At 35.0% G+C, this 24,828-nt stretch overlaps 1 protein-coding gene across 5 annotated transcripts in view; it reads left to right on the top strand.

The window, feature by feature from the left end:
* The window catches only part of LOC131136350 (dedicator of cytokinesis protein 9-like), a 99,372-nt gene that overhangs the window by 52,446 nt on the left and 22,098 nt on the right, over positions 1-24,828 (top strand). For all 5 annotated transcript variants that reach the window (XM_058083111.1, XM_058083109.1, XM_058083106.1 and 2 more), the window contains exons 6-34: positions 4,499-4,594; positions 5,690-5,824; positions 9,262-9,436; positions 10,511-10,563; positions 11,610-11,684; positions 11,791-11,931; positions 12,013-12,225; positions 12,296-12,418; positions 12,510-12,592; positions 14,693-14,815; positions 14,955-15,034; positions 15,112-15,299; positions 16,456-16,521; positions 16,594-16,686; positions 16,752-16,875; positions 16,943-17,061; positions 18,214-18,300; positions 18,411-18,500; positions 19,484-19,599; positions 19,679-19,748; positions 19,830-19,955; positions 20,035-20,106; positions 21,146-21,292; positions 21,379-21,462; positions 21,540-21,651; positions 23,119-23,297; positions 23,395-23,511; positions 24,462-24,573; positions 24,661-24,794. In XM_058083111.1, coding sequence (XP_057939094.1) covers positions 4,499-4,594; positions 5,690-5,824; positions 9,262-9,436; positions 10,511-10,563; positions 11,610-11,684; positions 11,791-11,931; positions 12,013-12,225; positions 12,296-12,418; positions 12,510-12,592; positions 14,693-14,815; positions 14,955-15,034; positions 15,112-15,299; positions 16,456-16,521; positions 16,594-16,686; positions 16,752-16,875; positions 16,943-17,061; positions 18,214-18,300; positions 18,411-18,500; positions 19,484-19,599; positions 19,679-19,748; positions 19,830-19,955; positions 20,035-20,106; positions 21,146-21,292; positions 21,379-21,462; positions 21,540-21,651; positions 23,119-23,297; positions 23,395-23,511; positions 24,462-24,573; positions 24,661-24,794 — 3,333 coding nt within the window. The remainder of the gene's footprint in view (positions 1-4,498; positions 4,595-5,689; positions 5,825-9,261; positions 9,437-10,510; positions 10,564-11,609; positions 11,685-11,790; positions 11,932-12,012; positions 12,226-12,295; positions 12,419-12,509; positions 12,593-14,692; positions 14,816-14,954; positions 15,035-15,111; positions 15,300-16,455; positions 16,522-16,593; positions 16,687-16,751; positions 16,876-16,942; positions 17,062-18,213; positions 18,301-18,410; positions 18,501-19,483; positions 19,600-19,678; positions 19,749-19,829; positions 19,956-20,034; positions 20,107-21,145; positions 21,293-21,378; positions 21,463-21,539; positions 21,652-23,118; positions 23,298-23,394; positions 23,512-24,461; positions 24,574-24,660; positions 24,795-24,828) is intronic.

Raw genomic sequence — 24,828 nt, 5'->3', positions numbered from 1 at the left:
TTACAGAATTAAAAACAATTACCACAATTAAAAGGACAAACAATTTTTAACATCTTTAACATTCTTAACAGTCACACAGCCGCTTCGAATAAAAGTGAAACCAAATGACTTGTCATGTCGCATTAAAAAGAGTCACAAAAAAGCTTCTCACAAAAAGCATTCCGGAGGGGTGGGGGGGTGCATGGAATGTTATTAGTAGAAAATAGGTGGAAGGTTTGTTTTTCTGAAGGAATTTCATAACAATGACAAGCGCTAACCATAACTGTCTCACACTCAGTACTTTGTAATTATGACTAAAATATAGTGTTTTCACTGTAAAATATAGCTGTGTGTTTTCTGTGGTATGTTGCAATAGGACTCAAACTTTTTTTCTTCTTTTTTTTTTTTTTGGAATGCATTGTTACGGTGGGTTGCTTACGCTTTGGTTACTGCAGAGCAGTCCGGGGTGATTTTCTCTTGAAAATGCCATTTTTAATTGAAAGCATATAAAGGAGAAAATAATTAATAGAAAATTAATCGAGACAAACCCCCATAAAAGGACATCATGAATGGAAATAACTGTACTTAAAAGGGAAATGATTATATAAATGAATGCATAAATCCAGTGTTTGTTGGGTATTGTTTTCAGAAAGACTTAAAGGCATACTTATCAATTGTCATAAACATAAACATGTGATAAACTTCATTATTCTTCACAATTTTGGCCACTAACAATCATCTCCGGTATTGTCAAAGATGAGCACAGCTTCCACCCCGCTTGGCAACACTTGATCATAAATTGTGCAGCCGGTAAAGTCATATGTAGCAGTCAACATTAGCATTTTTATATAAGTGACATTTTTAGGAAAATTGGCGGAAATAAGCCAAATTGAAACCCAGTCGTCCCTCGTTGACTGTGTCCTATTATTTGTCCAAAAAATATTGTTACATTGATGAGACATTACCTTACATTACATTACCTTAACTTGCAATGCATGGAGTCAGCCATGAAGGCAGTTCTCCCATTCTGTGTGGAAGTGGTGATTTTTTGGTGTTCTTATTTAGTCCTTATTTTCCGCTAAGTCTCCAACTTATTTATTGTTAGCTTGGCTGTTGCTATGCTTAAAGCGGGTGCAGTCTCTTGTTTCCCTTCATATATAAAAGGGAAACAAAGGATTTGGAGGCCACTTATATATACTGTATATATGTAGTTTTTTTTTGTTAAAAAAAGGCTTAAAAAAACAGTTATTAGTATCATACATTATCATATTTCAGGGTATCCAAAGTGTGGCCCGCAGGCTATTGTGTGTGTTGTTGTTTTTTTTTTTTTTATTGGCCTCTGGTATATTCTAAAAATAAAATTAAAATAAAAACAATATAAAAAAATAAAAAATCAGCAGTAATTTTACAAGAATAAAGTCAAAATTAAAAATGTTAATTAAAAAATACAGATAATCACTTCAGTAAAATCGTAATATTATGTGGAAAAATAACATAATTTTGGTAGCATAAATTGGAAACATTAATGAAAAAGACGTTTTTTGTAAATTATAATTATATGAAATAACAGTACAGTCAAAATACTAGGAGAAGAAAAGTCCTTAGAATAAAATAGAATAATTGTAATTTCAGGAGCATAGAGTTAGAATAAATAATATATGTTTTAAGTCATAATATTATGAGAAACAAAAAAAACTAAATATTGTTGTAATTTTGGGAAAATTAGGTTGGGGAAAAGTTAAAATATTATTATATTATTATATTATTAAAATCTAAATATTCTGGTGGAAAAAAATCATAATATGAAAAATAAAATTTAATATTTGGAAAATTAAAAAAATATATAAAAATGGTGCGTAAAGGAGTAAAGAGCAAAGTAGACTTTTTCCACTTTTTTGCTGGGCTTTGTTTTTTTCGGGGCAATGATGTTGATGAGTCACATGACAAAAAAAAGAACAGTTGCGTGATGCTGACCTCTTGCAGTCATGTGACATAAAACATCCTCCGGGCGAGCAGGTGTCTGTTGGTCTGCTTTTTTCTGGATTTGAACCGCTGTCTCCTTCACCCTCACAACAAGGCATAAAAAAGCATTTTTTTACTGTATGTTTTGAGGAGCAAATTGAGGTCAGAGGAAATGGGCCCACTAGTTTGTTTGCCTCTCCGGGGAGCTGCAGAGTGTTGTCTAGACATCGAGGAGGACAATCGGGCCCTGAACTTTTCCAGATGCTTTTCAGAACACTCCATGAGGACCAGTCGAAATATCATAATGATTTCCATTATACAAGCACATTTTTGCTCCAGGAGAAGAAGGAAAATGTAGAAAAATGCAGAGAAAGAAGGAGGAGGAAGATGTTGGACTATCTTGAAAGGTCATCCGGGCTTTGAAGTGTCAGGAAAACAGTTCCTGACTTCTAAAGTTACTCAATGGTAACGTCCATGCAAGGATGATCCAAACCAGCACTGCCTGTGGAGCTTTTGATCCTCCCTTCCTCACATCAGTTCTTTCCTTATTGGTCTACGGCAGGAACGTCCAAACTTTTCCCAGCGAGGGCTTCATACTGAAAAATGAAAGGATGCAATCATGTACATATGCTACAATAAACTTCAGTCTTTTTTTTTTCTTATCTTAATATTATCACGGTATTCCCATAATATTTTGACATTATTCCACTTTTATTCAACCTTTTTTCAAGCAAATTTTCCAAAAATTACAACCATATTTTGTTGTGTTTTGACTTATAAAAAATATGACTAAAATTACTTTATTTTTCCTAAGAATATTGTGAGTTTATTCTCGTAAAATTGCAACCTTTTTTTATTAGACTGCAAACATTTTCTCTTAATATTTTGCCTCCATTCTTATAAAAATTGCAGCTGCTTTTCTCCAACAAATTTAAATTTCTTAATAAATATAATTTCTAAATAATTCTGATAATATTTTCACATTATTCCCCCCATATTCTAACTCTTTTCCAAGCTAATTTTCCAAAAAATGCAACCTTTTTTTGTTAGACTACAAACATTTTCTCTTAATATTTTGCCTCCATTCTTATAAAAATGGCAGCTGTTTTTTTTCCATCTATGTTGTTTTTCTCCAACAAATTTAACTTTCTTCTTGCAAGTTTTCTTATTGTAATATTATGATGCTATTCCTATAATATTTTGACTATTCATATAATTATAAAACTTTTCCCCAACCAAATGTTGAAAAAAAAATCACAATTTTATTTTGTTTTGTTTCTCATAATATTATCATGGTATTCCGATAATATTTTGACATTATTCTCCTCATATTCTAACTCTTTTCCAAGCTAATTTTCCAAAAAATGCAACTTTATTTTTGTTGTGTTTTGACTTATAAATGTATGACGTCTTCACATATTTTTTCTAATGTTCCAACTCCATGCCACTAACATTATTTTATTTTCCCTCATAATATTGTGGGTTTATTCTCTTAAAATTACAACCTTTTTTTGTTAGACTACAAACATTTTCTCTTAATATTTTGCCTCCATTCTTATAAAAAATGCAGCTGTTTTTTTTCTTGCAAGTTTTCTTATTGTAATATTATGACTATTCTTTTAATATTTTGACTGTATTCATTTAATAATATACTTTTTCTCCAACCTAATGTTGCAAAGAAAATCATGATTTTATTTTGTTTTGTTTCTGATAATATTATCATGGTATTCCCATAATATTTTGACATTATTCCCCTCATATTCTAACTTTTTTCCAAGCTGATTTTCCAAAAATACAACTTTATTTTGTTGTGTTTTGACTTCACATATTTTTTCTTTAATATTCCAACTCCATGCCACTAAAATTACTTTATTTTCCCTCATAATATTGTGAGGTTATTCACATAAAATTGCAACTTTTTTTTATTGGACTACAAACTTTTTTCTTAATATTTTGCCTCCATTCTTCCAAAAATTGCAGCTGTTTTTTTTCCAACAAATTTAACTTTTCTTATGACGCTATTCCTATAATATTTTGACTGCATTCATATAATAATATAACTTTTCTCCAACCTAATGTTGCAAAAAATCTAAATTTTACCCTGTTTTGTTTCTCATAATATTACAACTTTTTTGAAATGCCTTGTTAGCCGCAAATGGCCCTCGGGTGGCACTTTGGACACCCCTGGTGTACTGTATCTTTAAGAATCTCCATGGGCGTACCTTGAGGAATGCCTGTCGGCAAAGGTCATAGTGTTTCTCACTGCCTCTCCTCACAAGCAGACGATGAAACCAAGATGATGAGATGATACGTCACAAATGCAAAGATCTCACTATTTATTTGGGCTCACACGCAGAGTTTGTTGAATGTTCTCCTTCTGCTTGTTTGGACTTCTTCACACACACACACACCACATTGGACTGTGTGGAGTCTCCAAGCCAGACACCAGAAAGGCGGTTCTTTGCCATGATAGAATGTTCTTATGAAATATTATTCTTTCTACATAGACTTAGACTGTAGACTTAGATCTATATCTCATAGTTCATGTCTCCTGCAGGATACAGCCTCCCTTGGATCCCAGAAGGACGGGATCACCAAACATGGTTGGCTCTATAAAGGCAACATGAACAGTGCCATCAGTGTTACTATGAGGGTGAGTAAGATATTCTTTTACAACTCTACAGACTGAATGAGTGCCTAAATAAAGATAATAATGCTATAATAATAATAATGCTATAATAAAGTAAAACAAGGTCTTACGAAGTCTTCTCCTCTGATTTTTACTCAACATTTTCAATAAAATGTGGCTTGTATTTTCCGGAGTTTTAAGTTTAACAGTTATTCAGCTAGGAGCGGCACGGTGGTCGAGTGGTTAGCAAGCAGACCTCACAGCTAGGAAACCAGGGTTCAGTTCCACCCTCGGCCATCTCTGTGTGGAGTTTGCATGTTCTCCCCGTGCATGAGTGGGTTTTCTCCGGGTTCTCCGGTTTCCTCCCACATTCCAAAAACATGCTAGGTTAATTGGCGACTCCAAATTATCCATAGGTATGTATATATATATATATGTGTTATATATATACATACATTACTTACATATTCTCATTTCCTTTTATTATGTTTATTATATTGGGCAATATTAGTATAAAGATTACTGTAGGGGTGTTATTTAATGTCTTGAGGTCTCTAATAATGGTAAAAGCTGTATTTAGAAGGTAAGATAAATAGGAGACGGCTATACTGCACCTAATAAGATGTTGTATTAATAAATATGTGGATGGACCAGGGCAGGCCTCACAGCTAGGAGACCCGAGTTCGATTCCACACTCAGCCATCTCTGTGTGGAGTTTGCATGTTCTCCTCGTGCATGTGATGGTTTCCTCCCACATTCCAAAAACATGCTAGGTTAATTGGCAACTCCAAATTGTCCATAGGTATGAATGTGAGTGTGAATGGTTGTTTGTCTATATGTGCCCTGTGATTGGCTGGCGACCAGTCCAGGGTGTGCCCCGCCTCTCGCCCGAAGACAGCTCGGATGGGCTCCGGCACCCCCTGCGAAAATTAACATAGCCGTTTAATGGTAACAAAGTTCACCGAGCTCCCAATCTCATTACACATCACTGAATGGTTTAAATTAGCCTTCCCACGGCTGTTCATTCCTTGGTTTAGCATGAATTCACATCTAAAAACATGATAAATTCATGTTAGCAAAAGCTAAAGCAGACTATGTTGTTTGTTTTGATTTCATTAGTCGTTCAAGAGAAGGTATTTCCATCTGACTCAACTGGGAGACGGCTCTTACAACTTGAACTTCTACAAGGACGAGAAAATATCCAAAGAACCCAAAGGAACCATTTTCTTGGACTCCTGCATGGGCGTGGTTCAGGTAAGAATTCCGCCGTTTCCATCTGTGAAACCACCGTGACCCTGAACTCAGCAGCTGTGGCAGCGCGGCGTGCAACTGCCAGCAAACACGGTCATCACTCCTGATGTGTTTTCCACTTTGCTGCAAATAAAGCAGGCTAAAGTTCAAAGCTAATTGCCCAGAGTCTGATGCCCGGCCCGCTACAAGTTATATAAGTCTCTTAAACTGCTCGTTCGTGTCTGGGGACCTGAGCAGAAACGTTTATAGCACTTTACTGCCGACTGGTAAAACAAGGTGAATGCTGAGGCCGCACTTCCACGCAACCTCTTGGCAATCATTGCCACATGCTAGCGTCTGCATGGAGGCCCAGATATATATGTATATACATCGTCTACATACATACTGTACATAGGAGTTCCGTTCCTAGACCGTGATGGGAATCCTCTTTTGGTGTCATTTGGATCTTACACAAAAATGTATTTTTTTTCCCATTTTTGCTATTTATTTCCGACTTATTTCCTTCATGTCATATTTTGACTTTATGCCAATAATATTTATGGTAATGGTTTAATTCCATTTGAACATGCATCAGATTACAATTGAGTGCATCCCATAATCAGTTCACAGTTCCACATGTCCAAAAGGAGTAGGAAGAAGCAAAGCTTATTAAATCCTACCCCTCCATCTGGTACGTTCATAATCAGTAACTGTTACATTTGTTCACTTCCTGCCTTTCTGATATATTTATATATATATATATATATATATATATATATATATATATATATATATATATATATATATATATATATATATATATATATATATATATATATATATATATATATATATATATATATATATATATATATATATATATATATATATATATATATATATATATATATATATATATATATATATATATATATATATATTATTTATTTATTTATTTATTTATTTTTATATTTATTATTATTATTATATTATAATTTTAATACTAATTATACTAATAATTATTATTTATTATTTAATTTCTGCCCTTACTACTAAAATTATTTGTCTTCATAATATTACAAGTTTATTCTGGGAAAAACTTTTTCATTAAAAATGTTGACTTTATTGCTTTTTATTTTTATTTATTTATTATTTTTATTTTATTATTTATTATTTTATTTATTAATTTCTGCTGTTGTTTTTTTTAATTTTCAATTATTAATTTTTTTTTCTTGTAAATTTTCTCCTCTTAATTATGAGTTAATTCCCAGAATATTTTGCCAAGTATAACGTTCTTGTTTTTTTTATTTTTTCTCATAGTAGTAAAACTATTTTTAAAAAATCATTAATTTCAACTCTAAGTACGAAAATGAAAAAAAATGTCATCATCAAATTATGAGTTTATTCTCTGAAAAATTGCAACTTTTTTCAAGTTTTTTCTTTTTCTTAATCGTCCTAAATGACAGCTCTTTTTTTTGTCCATTTTTGTAGTTGTCTGTGTTTTTTTCAACTATTTCAACTTTCTACTTAGGAATTATTTATGATTACTTATTCCCACAATATTTCCATCACATAACTAATTTACCAAACATCACAACTTGATATGTTGTTTTGTTTGTTTCTAATAATATTACAATAATATTACTCTATGCGATATTGCAACCTTGTTTTTATTTTTTTCTTTTAATATGATGACTTTATTCTTGGAAAAAATAACTGCTGATGTTTGAATTTATCCTTTATTGCCTCTGAAAAATGCAAGTGCAAGTGCAAAGTGTAACATTAGTAATAATAATAAATCAGGAATGAAAAACAAAACCAAATCCTGAGTAAGTTTCGTACAAGCAGCCTTACAATTGGGCAACATATTGAAAATCCCCCAAAAGAATGAGAACCTGCAGATGTTTTTACAGTACGGAGCTGCAACAGCATCTGGAGTGACATCATACTGGAGGCTGGATCTGCTCCCGCCAAATATACCGTAGGATAAATTCAACCACATCAATAACTCATCAAGGCACGATGGAAAGTAGGAGTCATGCTGGGAGATGAAGTCACAGCGTCCACCTGCTGTATCAGATCATTAAGTCTGTTATGGAAGTTTAAACACTCCTCCATGTTTATTCAGCCATTCTGTATATCATAGCCAACGTTCTCCCCTCTGCTCCCACTCCCACTCCCACTCTCTCATCACACGATTTTACAATCACTGCTTTGGATTTGAGAACGGTCCAATCCACGGATGATTGCAAAGTAATTATCTCTTTTTAGGTTTTTTCTAGATTGTGTTGCTTACTTTAACAAATGCAGCCAAGTCAGCAGTTTTTTGTTGTTACTTTTTTAATATGAATTTTTATTTTGTGCATCCTTTCCACCACATTTCACAACAATCCCTGAAAGTTTGGCAGGGGCTATTTTGTTTGTGATCAGTACCCCTGAAATATAACATTTTCACCAGGCCTGATGCACTTGCAAACTTTACCTTACCTTACCTTACCTTACCTTACCTTACCTTACCTTACCTTACCTTACCTTAACTATAATAATTTATCATATATAATAACCATCACTAATAACTGAATACGTAGAACACAATTAAATAAAATAATACTAATATATGTACAAAAATAATTTATTAAATAATATTAAAATAATTAATTAATCAATATTAACATTAAATAATTTAATGCAAATTTAAGAAAACATAATAATATTGTTATTATATATTATATAATATATAATATTATAACATTAATAAATATTTCAGGTAAATTTCAGAATGACATAGAATGAAATTAAATTAAATTAAATTAAATTAAATTAAATTAAATTAAATTAAATTAAATTAAATTAAATTAAATTAAATTAAATTAAATTAAATTAAATTAAATTAAATTAAATTAAATTAAATTAAATTAAATTAAATTAAATTAAATTAAATTAAATTAAATTAAAGCAAGCCAAGTCAGCAGTTTATTTTTTATTATTATTACTTTTAATATGAATTCTTCTTTTTGTGCATCCTCTCCACCTCCATTTCACATTTCACGACAACGCCTGAAAATTTGGCAGGGGCTATTCTTTTGTGATTAGGATCCCTGAAATATACAAATTGTGACAATAAAAACAGTGTCTTCAAGAGAGCTTTTCACGCTTTGGTGCTTGGGCCTGAATAACAGTGACACAAGTAATAATAACAACAATATTACTAATAACAATGACCACTATTATCATCATTACTATCACCATCACTGTAGTAAAATGAAAAACTGTAGCAATTTTAAATGAACATGTTGATGTTTTGTTGCCTAGCGACGGTGATGACGTTAGCCTTGAACTGAATCAAGATGTGCTGAGATAAGATTGGATGATGTTAGCTTTGGAGAGGAAAAAAAGCATACTTCGAAATCTGACATCTGACCTGACATCCAAACCTACTAAACATACATTTGTGATTGCAGAACAACAAAGTTCGGAGGTTTGCTTTTGAGCTGAAGATGCAGGATAAGAGCACCTACCTGCTGGCTGCAGACAGCGAAGGGGAGATGGAGGACTGGATCAACACCCTCAACAAGATCCTGCACAGCAGCTTTGAGATCGCCATGCAGGAAAAGAGGAATGGAGACATCCATGATGGTGGGCATCCACTTCTTGTTGTCCTTCTATACGTTTAACTGTACATTACGTATTATATTCATTCATTCATTCATTTTCTACCGCGGCGGGGTACACCCTGGACTGGTCGCCAGCCAATCACAGGGCACATATAGTAGACAAACAACCATTCACACTCACATTGGAGTCGCCAATTAACCTAGCATGTTTTTTGGAATGTGGGAGGAAACCGGAGTACCCGGAGAAAACCCACGGGGAGAACATTCAAACTCCACACAGAGATGACCAAAGGTGGAGTCGAACCCTGGTCCTCCTAGCTGTGAGGTTTGCGCGCTAACCACTCGTCCACCGTGCCGCCCTACGTATTATATGTTTATATAAAATAAATATACTCACAATATAATGTCAACACAATTAATTAGTTGCAGACGACCAAAATATGAACAAAAAACAAAAAAGTATAATTATTTTACAATAATTTGAGTTTTACATGAAGAAAAGAATGCAAAATAATAATAATAACAGAGTGTAGACATAGTGGCGCTTGAGATATCAAAAATTCCAAAAATTTAAAATTTAGCTTGACGTAGATTGAAAATTTACAACAAATTTTATGCAGTTTAATTGATAATTGTAAATACATTCAGACCTCAGTTTTTGTACACCCAAGTTTGCTGAAGATTCATTTTTTCATGAGAATTTGTGCCCAAATTTGTCCTGAGGAAGAACAAAAATGTACCAGTAATTTGCCATTTTGAAAAATACAATCAGACCTTGTTTTTAGTACACCACATTTTTTGTATGATTCCTAAAAAAATTCCCTAAATAAGCTGCACGGCGGACGAGTGGTTCGCACACAGGCCTCACAGCTAGGAGAACTGAGTTCAATTCCACCCTCGGCCATCTCTGTGTGGAGTTTGCATGTTCTCCCCGTGCATGCGTGGGTTTTCTCCGGGTACTCCGGTTTCCTCCCACATTCCAAAAACATGCTAGGTTAATTAGCGACTCCAAATTGTCCATAGGTATGAATGTGAGTGTGAATGGTTGTTTGTCTATATGTGCCCTTAGTGATACATGTTTGTTTGTTTTTCCTAGATGATGATCTCGGAAAGTCAGACAGTTCCTCTGGCAGCATGGACAGTTTTCAGGTATGACACAGGTCACCTTGTCAAGCCCACTTTCACTCTCAGATTTAGTTTAGCACTGCAGACCCTGTGTGGAAGTGGAAGTGATGTTTTTGACGAGTGAATCGTTCACGCTTGGAAGCTGAAAATGTAAAACGTAAATGCAACACATTTCCAGATGTGGCCAAAAATGTCCTGACGGAAAATCTCTGCAGTGATATTAATTAAAAGTGAATGACATTTAACTGTGATTAATTGTAATTAATCCATAGCAATTTACATGAATACCGCATTAACATTAAGCATATTTAGTCTGGGATTCTGCCAGCTAATGTGTCCGCTTGCTCATGCAAAATGAAACGACTAATGTTGATTTAAAAGGAATTAGATCATGATTAATTAGAATTAATCCACAGCAATTATATATATATTATATATATTAGAATGAAACAGATTTTTTTATGGTGATCATTTGACAGCACTATTTTAAATCTTATGTAAGTCTTATCTTATTTTACTATTATTGTACTATTTATTATTTGTCTTTGTCTTTATAAATAATAAGTAAATATTTGTTCATATTTTTATACAAATAGTAATTAAATTGACCAAATTAAAACAAATATGATTTTTTTTATTCTTAAAAAGTATTAATTAATAATAAAAATATTTTAAAAAATTAATTATTATTATTATATTTTATAAATTATTATTATGCAATTATGTTTTCTTTTGCATTTTTTATATTTTATTAAAAAAACATTTAAAAAAATAATTATTATGTAATTATGTTTTCTTTTGTTTTTTCATATTTTTATACAAATAGTAATTTAATTGACCAAATTAAAACAAATATGATTTTTTTTTAATTCTTAAAAAGTATTTATTAATAATAAAAATATTTTAAAAATAAATTATTATAATGTTCTATAAATTATTATTATGTAATTATGCTTTCTTTTGTATTTTTTTAAAAATATTTTATTTAAAAAATAAAAATAACAAAAATTATTATATTATATTAATTATTATTATGTAATTATGTTTTCTTTTGTATTTTTTTTGTTTAGAGCGCAAGAGATATCGAATCAAGGATGAGGAACGAGACGAGACTGAAGCTGTTCATTCTTGACCCTGACACACAGGTAGAGTCATTCCCTTATGATATCTCTACACGCGCTAGTACGACACAGTACTTGTACTGGTACACACGCAGTACACCTGACACATTGTCTTGTACTCTTTTTTTAGAAACTGGACTTCTCCGGAATCGAACCAGATGTGAAGCAGTTTGAAGAGAAGTTTGGCAAGCGTGTGCTGGTGAACTGCAACGACCTCTCGTTTAATCTGCAAAGCTGCGTGGCTGAAAACGAGGAGGGGCCCACAACCAATGTAAACGTTGTACTTTTTCCCCTCCCCAATAAAACACAAGTCGGTGGAGCGGTGTTATCGTACGCATGCTTGCTTCTTCAGGTGGAACCGTTCTACGTCACTCTGTCGCTGTTCGACATCCAGAATGGAAGGAAGATCTCGTCTGACTTCCACGTGGACCTCAACCATCCATCTGTCAGGGGCATGATGCCCAATTATGACAGTCAGTATATAAACGGAGGCGGAGACGCTTGCCCTGAAGGTCCACGCTTGGAGCACGGGGTCCCGGAGACAGTCTTACGTTATCCCCGACAGGTAAAAACAACATGAAACAAAAATGAAGTCATTGCCAACGTAACGTAATTTTGTCTGTAATTCTGGACAGGGAGTGTTCTCGGTCACATGCCCCCATCCTGATATCTTCCTAGTGGCTCGCATTGAGAAGGTGCTGCAGGGGGGAATCAACCACTGTGCCGAGCCTTACATGAAGAGTTCCGACTCCACCAAGGTCTGGTCCACGTGAGACCTTATCCTGACCAAACACATAAATGTCCATCTTCAGAAAATATTAATATTATTTTCATGTTTTTTTTTACTAGGTGGCTCAGAAGGTCCTAAAAAACGCAAAGCTGGCGTGCAGCCGCTTAGGCCAGTACAGGATGCCTTTCGCTTGGGCAGCAAGGTAAACCCGTTTATGTGTATGAGCTCCACTGGGTCCCACAGAGTCCTGACCTTAAAACACCTTTGGGGTGAACTAATGTAGAACTAAGACCCTCCTGCAGGTTCTGCAGTTGTTCATTCATTCATTCATTTTCTACCGCTTTTTTCCTCACGAGGGTCGCGGGGGGTGCTGGAGCCTATCCCAGCTGTCTTCGGGCGAGAGGCGGGGTACACCCTGGACTGGTGGCCAGCCAATCACAGGGCACATATAGACAAACAACCATTCACACTCACATTCATACCTATGGACAATTTGGAGTGGCCAATTAACCTAGCATGTGGGAGGAAGCCGGAGTACCCAGAGAAAACCCACGCATGCACGGGGAGAACATGCAAACTCCACACAGAGATGGCCGAGGGTGGGAATTGAACCCTAGTCTCCTAGCTGTGAGGTCTGCGCACTAACCACTGGACCGCCGTGCCGCCCTTCTGCAGTTGTATCCTCCAAAATTTTGCAGAAAATCTTCCCAAAAGAGATTATATTGGCTCTATATTATTTTCAAAATATCATAATACATTTAGTCAGGGGTATGCAAAGTGCAGTTCTGAGTTAATACGAGGTAGCTTACAATGCTGTCATTGGGACACACCTATTTCGACTACATTGCATGGTTTGATATCCATGTTACGTTAACACTGATGATAACATGGAATACTTACAGTGTCTTGCCATATTTTGATTATTTAAAACATTACCCAAACTTTTTTCTGCATTAATACACATACTTATGCTATTTTCGTCAACAATAAGCGACAACACGTACTAATTCAGAGCTCGCTATCCACTCTTCCGTCTGTGAATGACGCCGAAGCGATCGTTTAGCGAGACGTGTTAGTCCGCCATATATAGTTTTTCATGTTAGCTTCCTAAATGATAATATCATTATAGCGTGGTTAATAATAGTCAAGTCGGTTGTAATGTAAATGGAATGGTTGTTTTTTTTTTTTTTTTTTTTTTTTGCTTTAGCATCAAAATAGGTATTTCCCATGACGTCCATTGTTAGCTAGCCCATAGTAACTCGTTTTCTTGTGTTATAATGTACAGAAAAGGGAAAGAAATATGTCTTTAAAGTCCCTTTAAAGACATGAAATTTCAAAGACGTGTTTTTTTTAAGTGCTAATATGATGGGGAAAACAAAATAACTGATAAAGTTGTAATTTAATTCAAAAAGTTACAATATTGAATAAGTCATAATGAATTAACAAAAAGAAAGTTGAAATTGTTTGAAAATCAAAAAAATACATTATACAAGAATAAAGTAAAAAATATTAAGAGAAAATGTGTGTTGTAATGAGAAAAAAAATGTTGCAATTTTACACCAATAAATCTGTAATATTACAAGGAAAGATTATGTAATTTTAGTAGTTTCGAGTTTTATTATTATTATTATTATTATATTACAAAAACAATATTTTTTTATGGTAATATTATGAGAAACAAAACAAAATAAAGTTGTGAAACACAGAAAAAAAAACCACCAACAACAAAAATGAACACCAGCTATCATTTTCCAAGAATAAAGCCAAAATATTAAGAGAAAAAAGTAGCATAGAGGTGAAATAATAAAGAAAACATTTTTTTTTTTATTTAAAATTTAATAAAGAAAAAAAAATAAGGTTGGAATAGTATGAAAAACCAAGAAAGTTGGAATTTTTTGAAAATTAGGTTGGGAAAAAGTTAAGATATTATGAGGATGAGGCAAAAATTTTCAAATATTAATTAAGAAGGAAGTTGAAATATTTGGAAAACGTCCCAAAAAAAATATGAAAAACAAAGAAAGTTGGAATTTTTTGAAAATTAGGTTGGGAAAAACTTAAGATATTATGAGGCTGAGGCGAAAATTTACAAATATTAATTAAGAAGGAAGTTTAAATATTTTGTCCAAAAAAACATGAAGTTAATATTAGTAAATGTGCTTTGTCAAGTACTGTAAAACACAAAGCTCAGATGTATGTTTTTCCTTGAACTATACACGATATGACTTCTGAGAAGGTTTAAAAAATATCAACATGATTTATATTTTTTGCAGAATGCACTAACAGTCAGTTATGTTTGTTGCAGGCCGCTGTTCAAAGACGCTTCAGGGACGCTGGACAAAAGCGCCCGCTTCTCGCCGCTGTACAGACAGGACAGCAACAAGCTGTGCAATGACGACATGCTCAAACTGCTGGCTGACTTCAGGAAGTACGCACCGGGCACCTTTTGGAAAGCCGCCCATTGCTAACATAAATAAAATGTTCCTTCAGCTTGTTAAACACCCCGATCGATGCCTTCCATTCAGTGTTTATGACAGCAGACATCTTTAACAGTTATTTCATTCCAGGCCAGAGAAGATGGCAAAGCTTCCCGTCATCCTGGGAAACATCGACGTCACCATCGATAACGTCGCCCCCGACTTAACCAGTAAGGTCTCACTCAGCTTGTCTTGCCATGGTTTCTCCTGCCTGCTGTTTATTGATGTGATTTTTGTCGCGTCACAGATTGCATTTCTTCGTCCTACATTCCCGTGAAGCAGCTGGATGTGAGCGAGAAAAGCAGCATCTTCTTTGAAGTGGAGGAGTTTGTGCCATACATCGCCAAATGCTCCCAACCCTTCACCATCTACAACAATCACTTCTACGTCTACCCCAAGCACTTGAAGTATGACGGACAGAAGTCCTTTGCAAAGGTATCCCAAGCTCTTTAACACACCTTTTTGCAGTGTTTGGCTGGGCTATGTGACTTATGTATTGTATGTCATTTAACTTTCTACAGCCTTCTTTGGCGACATCTAGTGGCCACAATAATGTACATGTATTTTGTGACGCACATGAATTGAATGATACAAAGCAGGGGTGTCCAAAATAGGTTACAAGATGATTTTTTTCTTCTAAAAAATTATGTTTGGTATTACGACTTTTTGCCCTGAATATTTTGACTTAATTCCCATAATATTATAACATTTTCCCCCAAAATAGTTTGTTTCTCATAATATCACCACAATTTTTTTGTCTTTAATATTTTTACTTTAATTGTATTATTATTCCTCAGAATATTATGATTTTGTTCTCCTAAAATTGTGACTTTTTTTGTGGTTAGAAGATGATTTTTTTTCTTGTAAAAAATTGTTTGGTATTACGACTTTTTGCCCAGAATATTTTGACTTAATTCCCATAATATTATAACATTTTCCTCCCAAATAGTTTGTTTCTCATAATATCACCACAATTTTTTTGTCTTTAATATTTTTACTTTAATTGTATTATTTTTGCTCATAATATTGTGATTTTATTCTCCAAAAATTTTGACTTTTTTGTGGTTAGAAGATGATTTTTTTTCTTGTAAAAAATTATATTCTTGTACAATTACGGCTGTTTTTTTTAACCAACCATTTCAACTTTCTTCTTGTAAATTGTCTCAATTCTGTAATATTTTGTGTATATTCTCAGAACGTTACTTTATCTGCAATCTAAATTTCCCAAAATTATAACTTTTTTGTTTTACATAATATGAAGACTTAACTAACATGTTTCTTTTAATATTTTGACTTTATTCCTATAATATTAATGCTGTTTTTCAGGGTTTTTTTTTGTTAAATTATATTTTTATAATGTGATGGAGGCCAATAAAAGCAGCTGGGAGCTGCACATTTCTCCAGGGCCACATTTTGGACACCCCTGATCTCTCTGGCTTTATCTTCTTCTCTTGTGACTGAAATGTCGTTAGGAGCAGCACCATGACACATAAATAGAGATAAATTAATAACTTATATATAACACAATCTGTTTTCCCTCATGTTGTATTTTTTGTGATTAACCGGAACAATTGTTGTCGTTTAACCAAAGGCGAGGAACTTAGCTGTGTGCATCGAGTTCATGGACTCAGATGATGAAGATGCTTTACCACTAAAGGTAACCGTATCCTGAAAAAGCTCCTCGAAGTGCGACCAGAAGCTTTAACCAGACATTGCTATCATTCCACAGTGCATCTATGGGCGGCCTGGAGGACCTTTGTTTACTAAAAACGCATTTGCAGCAGTATTACATCATCAGCATAACCCTGAATTCTATGATGAGGTAAGCGTCCTATTTCATGTTATTTCCAATCCGCAAATGTTTACTTGTGGGTGCTTTCATCCTAGTTCAAGATTGAGCTTCCGACACAGCTTCACGAGAAACACCACCTGCTCTTCACGTTCTATCACGTCAGCTGCGAGAGCAACAGCAAAGCCAGCACGAAAAAGAGAGAGCAGGTTGAAACGCAAGGTAGCGTCGTCTACGTGAGATTTACTACGTCACTGGGAAACACTTTACATTCCTGGTTCTTTCTCAGTGGGTTACGCCTGGCTTCCTTTGCTGAAAGACGGCCGCGTCATCATGAACGAGTGTCACATCCCCGTGGCGGCCAACCTGCCTGCTGGGTATCTCAGCTGCCAGGAAGGTTCCGGCAAGGTAACCACTCACGGCTTGTATTGCATCATCAATATCAAGCCCGTTTTTGTGAGGTCATATGAAGTATTTTGATCGGTATCAGCCCACTCAAGGATTATTGGGATCGGTATCGGCAGCGTAATCCTTAATATATGTCTGCATCAAAAGTTTATCATTTAATATAATAACTTAACAACTCTTCTCAAATTACACTTTTTTTTGCTAATTTTTCCATTTTCTTCTTTTTTTTCCCAAACATGTCAACATTTACATTTTCTTTTTATTATAATGTCATAACTTTATTCCCATGATGTGTTGTCTTTATTTCCGTGTTATCATAACTTTTTCCCAACTTAATTTTCCAGAATTTGCAACTTCAGTTTTTGTTCTTCATAATACGATGACTTCAGAAGAATATATATATATATATTTTTTATATATGTATTTCAACTTTATGTTTCTAAATGACACGTTTTTCCCCTCATACAATAAATGATACCTTGTTTTTTCGCATAATATTTTAATATTTTTTGCATAAAAAACTAATTTTCCAAAATGTAAATTGGACTTTAGAAAATAACCTCCTTTTTCAACTAATAATAGGAAATACTAATAATATAATATAATATAATATAATATAATATAATATAATATAATATAATATAATATAATATAATATAATATAATATAATATAATATAATATAATATAATATAATATAATATAATATAATATAATATAATATAATATAATATAATATAATATAATATAATATAATATAATAATATTTCAACTTTACGCTTCTAAAAATTACATGTTTTTCCTAACAACATTATGACTTTATTTTCATAAAATTATAACATTTGATGACATTTTTCCCTCATAATATTCTGATTTTATTTTCTCAATATTCCACCTTATTGCTGTTTTTTTCATTTTTGCTGTTGTTTTCTTGTATTTTTAGAATGTACAGTCGTCCCACAAATGACACACCGTAGATCCCCGCTTTTTGTGTGGGTTACGTTCCAGGACCAAATAAGACGAATGGCAAAAAACACATTGATAATTGACAAATATATATAAAATAAAAGAATACTTCAATAAAACAGCTTTTTTTCTAGCCCGGAATGATGAATATGTGGGGATCCACAATGTCTGTTTTTCTTACTTCCAGCACTCCAGTCCTGAAGTCAAATGGGTGGATGGCGGCAAGCCTTTATTTAAGGTGTCCACTCATCTGGTGTCCACTATTTACACACAGGTTAGCTTTGTTTTATTTTCAAAATAATAATGCCTGAATTCTCAGCTGAGTCCCCTTGTAACCACGGTGATTCCAACGAATGGTTATAACGAACGGTATCTGTGTTTCAGGATCAGCATTTGCACAATTTCTTTCATCACTGTCAGAGCATGGCGTCATCGCCTCAGGAATCAGGAGGTGAACTGGTCAAGTACCTGAAGGTGTGCATTCAAATGTTGTCTGATTGTTTTTCAACACAACAAAGTACGACTCGAGAGTCACTCATTCACAGATGCTCCGTTAAAAGTCAAGTTTCACTGCTTCACGGATACTCCATGAAGACTCGAGAGTCACTCGTTCACAGATGCTCCATTAAGAGTCAAGTTTCACTGATTCACGGATACTCCATGAACACTCGAGATGCAGATGCTCCGTTAAGAGTCAAGTTTCACTGATTCACGGATACTCCATGAAGACTCGAGAGTCACTCATTTACAGATGCTCCGTTAAAAGTCAAGTTTCACTGATTCACGGATACTCCATGAAGACTCGAGAGTCACTCATTTACAGATGCTCCATTAAAAGTCAAGTTTGACTGATTCACGGATACTCCATGAAGACTCGAGAGTCACTCATTCACTGATGCTTCGTTAAAAGTCAAGTTTGACTGATTCACGGATACTCCATGAAGACTCGAGAGTCACTCGTTCACACATGCACCATTAAAAGTCAAGTTTCACTGATTCACGGATACTCCATGAAGACTCGAGAGTCACTCATTTACAGATGCTCCATTAAAAGTCAAGTTTCACTGATTCACGGATACTCCAAGTTTCACTGATTCGCGGATACTCAATGAAGACTCAAGAGTCACTCATTTACAGATGCTCTGTTAAGAGTCAAGTTTGACTGATTCACGGATACTCCATGAAGACTCGAGAGTCACTCATTTACAGATGCTCCATTAAAAGCCAAGTTTGACTGATTCACGGATACTCCATGAAGATTCGAGAGTCACTCATACAGGTTCTCATCTTCACCATTTGTGCTCACGCTCTGCACAGCTGACTCAAAACATACAAGACTTTAAATTGCTGGTCAGCGCCAAACCCCGCCTCCAGAGCATCATCAGTATAGATAATGGATGGATGCCGGTCGTAATGATACTTCTCCAACATCCACCTATCTCCTACTCTTCCATTAGAGTCTGCACGCAATGGAGAGTCACGTGATGATCAAGTTCCTGCCCACCATCCTCAATCAGCTGTTCAGGGTGCTGACCAGTGCGAGCCAGGAAGACGTGTCGGTCAACGTCACCAGGCACGTATCTTCAGCAGATACCACATTCGTGATAGACCTCTGCTGAGATCCTTTTGCCTTTTCTTGCTTGATGTTGCAGAGTCATGATCCACATCGTCGCCCAGTGCCATGAGGAGGGGTTGGAGCACTACCTGAGATCATACGTCAAGGTTGCCTGCAGTATTAACGTTCATATTTATTTCCTGTTTATGCCCGAGGCTTCCTCTTTATACCTATCATTCATCTCGCAGTTTGTTTTCAAGACTGAACCCTTTACGGCTTCCACCGTCCGAACGGTGCACGAAGAACTGGCCAAAGCCATGACTGCCATCCTGAAGCCTTCCACCGACTTTCTCACGTGCAACAAGTTGCTCAAGGTGACACAATGGTATTTTCAACCGGCGATTTGTGTGTAATTACACCTCCATCTTTCTTGTTTGTCTTCCCCGCTTCCAGTACTCCTGGTATTTCTTTGAAGCCTTAGTCAAGTCCATGGCTCAGTACTTGATTGACAGCTACAAGGTGAAGGTGAGTCTGCCATAAGGTTGACTTGTAGTTGACTCAGAGGCGTCTGCCCGTGTCTGCTGCGTGACAGCACATCCGATTGGCTGCGAGTTTGCAACATGTCGGGTCTTGTGGATAGCCGACGTTCAGTCGCACTTTTGTACCTTTTGTATATTTGGAATATTCAGATCACATTTAACTCATTTTCTTCACATCATTTTCTTCAAATCTATATCCAAAATGCTAAATATAAATGTTAAATCTAAAACTAAATGGTAAATATATTCATATATCAAACCTAAATATGTTAAAAATATAGAATATAAATGTTAAATCTAAAACTAAATGGTAAATATATTCAGATAACAAACCTAAATATGTTAAAAATATAAATATAAATGTTAAATCTAAAACTAAATGGTAAATATATTCATATAACAAACCTAAATATAATGTTAAAAATATAAATGTAAAATCTAAAACTAAATGGTAAATATATTCATATATCAAACCTAAATATAATGTTAAAAATATAGAATATAAATATAAATGTTAAAATCTAAAACTAAATGGTAAATACATTCCTATAACAAACCTAAATATAATGTTAAAAATATAAATATAAATGTTAAATTTAAAACTAAATGGTAAATATATTCATATAACAAACCTAAATATAGTATTAAAAATATAGAATATATAAATATAAATGTTAAATCTAAAACTAAATGGTAAATATATTCATATATCAAACCTAAATATAATGTTCAAAATATAGAATATATATATATATATAAATATTAAATCTAAAACTAGATGGTAAATATATTCATATATCAAACCTAAATATTATGTTGAAAATATAAATATAAATGGTAAATCTAAAACTAAATGGTATATATATTCATATATCAAACCCAAATATTATGCTTAAAATATTAAATATACATATATACCGTACATCATACCAAATTATAATGTTAAAAATATCTAAATAAAAGTATTGGGACGAGCGGCCGTTCGTCTTCGTCTCACTCCCCACCTCCTTGCCTGTGTCCATCAGCTGTCCCGGAATCAGCGTTTCTCAGCATCCTTCCATCACACAGTGGAGACTGTGGTCAACATGATGATGCCTCACATCACTCAGAAGTACAAAGATAACCTGGACGCAGCCAGGAACGCCAACCACAGCCTGGCGGTCTTCATCAAGGTGGGCGTACGATTTCAACATGAATGCAACTGGTGTCTTCTTCATGAATAATGACAAGATGTCTCTGCTTGCTTGCCGTTCTGCAGCGTTGTTTCAACCTGATGGACAGAGGCTTTGTGTTCAAACAGATCAACAACTACATCAACTGTTTTGTGCCCGGAGACCCAAAGGTAGAATTAAATATTTACACTTTATGCTTCTCTCCCATTAGATGACAATTTTATTTTCTCATTATGTTTTTGCACAGACACTCTTTGAGTTCAAGTTTGAGTTCCTGCGTGTTGTGTGCAACCACGAGCATTACGTTCCTCTAAACTTGCCTATGCCTTTTGGACGGGGACGGATCCTGAGGTTTCAAGGTGAGCGAGCGATGACCAAGGTCCAAAAAGACTTCTGTAGCTAATTTTTCTTTGTTGCGATCGCTGACTTTACCTTCCTGTTTGTCCTGGTTTCTTTTGTCATGTATCTTTACCATCTCCTTATGATACAGTGGAGTCATACGATACTCCAGTAGGTAGGTGGAAGGTTTGCTGCTTGCATGTTAGGATAAACATCAACAATGCAAAAAAAAAAAATAATAATCACCTTATTTGTCATTTGAATGAATGCAGCCAAATAAGGGAAATAAATACTGCACATTTTTTCTGATCTGCACAGTCCATTACAGTATTTAAAGAGCTACACCAATAATAATATTTTTATGAAGGTACCTGGTTTCATATTTGTGTGATTTTGCCTGTTTGTTCACAATAATCACTTGAAATGAAGAATAGCAGCTCACTCCAACAATGGAAATCCTCACCAATTTAATCTCATTTAACCTCGCTTTGCTTTTATATTGTGATTGACCGGGTTTTAGCTGGAAAATAAACAGATTTACTTCATTCCTTTTGATTGATTTTTATTTTTTATTGTATTTTTTTATTTTATTTATTTATTTATTTTATTTTATTTTATTTTATTTTATTATTTTATTTTATTATTATTAAAAACTTTTAAAGAATAATATGTAAATGCATACACATTTTGGAAATATGGGACATTATTTTATTTATTTATTCATTACAATATACAATTTGAAATCCCATATCTTTGATATGTTGTGAGCGGCGACTTGTCCCATTTTGTTCTATTTCTTGAATGCACCATTGTGCGTGTGCTAACGTTCTCCCACACTACACGAATAGACTGCTATACTCTATTTTTCTCATTTTTCTCCCACTTCATGTTTGGTGCCAAATGCTGATACAATGTAGGAATATATAAAGGTAAGGTTTAACGATGTCACTGAGTACTAATGTTCGTATTTGTTGGTGCACTACAGCTAGCACATAGCGCATGTGTGCTAGCATTGGTTTTGATGTGTCTGTCTTTTACGCAATACATAATAAGAAATGATATGGCTTTTATGTATGAGAGCTATCATATTTAGTCACTGAGCATGGGAGGCGAAAGCTATTTTATTAACTTGTGTTCTCCTCACTGTAAAATTTGAGACCGCATTGACTGTCGAAGCTAGCGCTAACGTAGCCAAACACGCAATTATGGTGCCTTCAAGTATGGCCGAACAAAGTGCGGAATTTGAAACACTTTGACTACAGGCTTATGGTGAATGGGGAAAATGGCCTATTTTGGGAGGGGAAAAAATCTGCGGAGTTTTGAATGCTAAATCGTGATTGACTGTAGTTCTCCACCACTGAAAACTACAACTTGATTGGTTATCAAAAGATGTTTTATTTTCTGGTGTCACTGTGGGAGATGATATTTACATAAGGAACATTACAGTTCCATGTTTTTGTAGTTTAATGTTATTTTTCATCCCTCAGACCTGCAGCTGGACTACTCGCTGACAGATGACTTTTGTAAAAACCACTTCCTGGTCGGGCTGCTTCTACGGGAGGTCAACGCAGCTCTACAGGAGTTCAGGGATATTCGACAGATCGCCATCCAGGTGTTGAAGAACCTGATGATAAAGCACACCTTTGACGACCGCTACACCTCAAAAGTGCGTCACACCGCCTTCCTTTGAATTCACCTTGGTGTCAGATGACCTCGGAGACTTGCTGCTGAGGAGGTTTTTTTTGTTTTGTTTGCTTTCCCAGAGTCAGCAAGCGAGGTTGGCAACGCTCTACTTGCCCCTGTTTGGTTTGCTTCAGGAGAATGTCAACAGACTCAATGTGAAGGAAGTGACCCCCTTCTCCATGAACCACTGTCACAATGTAAGGAGACCCCTTGTGGTGGATCTACACATTACTTCATAAACATTACACACGTCCACCTACAGTTGATGCTAACTCGTTTTGACGAAAACAGGCTATTTTTCCACAGGAAATAATCAAAATACATTCATTCATTTTCTACCGCTTTTCCTCACGGGGGTCGCGGGGGTGCTGGAGCCTATCCCAGCTGTCTTCGGGTGAGAGGCGGGGTACACTCTGGACTGGTGGCCAGCCAATCACAGGGCACATATAGACAAACAACCATTCACACTCACATTCATACCTATGGACATTTTGGAGTGGCCAATTAATCTAGCATGTTTTTGGAATGTGGGAGGAAACCGGAGTACCCGGAGAAAACCCACGCATGCACGGGGAGAACATGCAAACTCCACACAGAGATAGCCGAGGGTTTGGTCCCCTAGCTGTGAGGTCTGCGCACTAACCACTTGACCACCGTGCCGCCTGACAGTAGATTAATAGCCTGCAAATTCCTGGATTTTTGGTCCAAAAAATGATGCAAACATGCAAACTCTACACAGAGATGGCTGAGGGTGGAATTGAACCCTAGCTAACCACTAGACTGCCGTGCCGCCCTATCAAAATACATATTTTATATAATTATATATGTACTTTAAATAAATGTTTTTTTTTTCTATTTGAAATAAATAAATAAAATATAACAGTAATAAATAAATGTATAAAATAGTACCTATATAAATATTTCCAAGTGGCAGGCACTATCTGAAAAGTCGAGTTGATAAAAGGTCGTCATGTTGGGGGGGCGCTAGCTGATGAGCTAAAAGTCCATAGCTGTCCATTGCATGCCTGAAGACATGAGAGAAAGGGGTGTGCGATCCGTTACACCTCCAATGAGGACATTGCTGTATATCAAAAAAAAAAATTTCCAGAAAGATTCATGTTTCTTTGTGGCTACTAAAACCTTTCAGAATGGAAGAGAAGATTCCCTCCTCACCAATGCTTTGATGACCCCACCCAGATCCAGCACTTTTTTGGACACAAGCTTGCACAAAGATGTTTTTGGAGTCATCTCTGGCACTGGTGAGAGAACAGTAGGGCGATGGTGGAAACTGGGGAAAACAATACAATATACTTATTTTTATTCTAATAACAATGTCTTTCTTACAGCCTCCCCTCACACCTCTTCTACACCCATCATTAATTCTGTACGCCATGCAGACTCCCGGGGGTCTCTCATCAGCACCGATTCTGGCAACAGTCTTTCTGAGCGCAACACAGAAAAGGGCAACTCCTTAGATAAGGTACTGTAAGGGTTCATTTGGCTTTGTTTTCTAG

This window comes from Doryrhamphus excisus, chromosome 9 (assembly GCF_030265055.1).
Source record: "Doryrhamphus excisus isolate RoL2022-K1 chromosome 9, RoL_Dexc_1.0, whole genome shotgun sequence".
NCBI lineage: Eukaryota > Metazoa > Chordata > Actinopteri > Syngnathiformes > Syngnathidae > Doryrhamphus > Doryrhamphus excisus.
The sequence above is the reverse complement of the archived record's forward strand: the minus strand, read 5'-3'. Positions and strand labels throughout refer to the sequence as shown.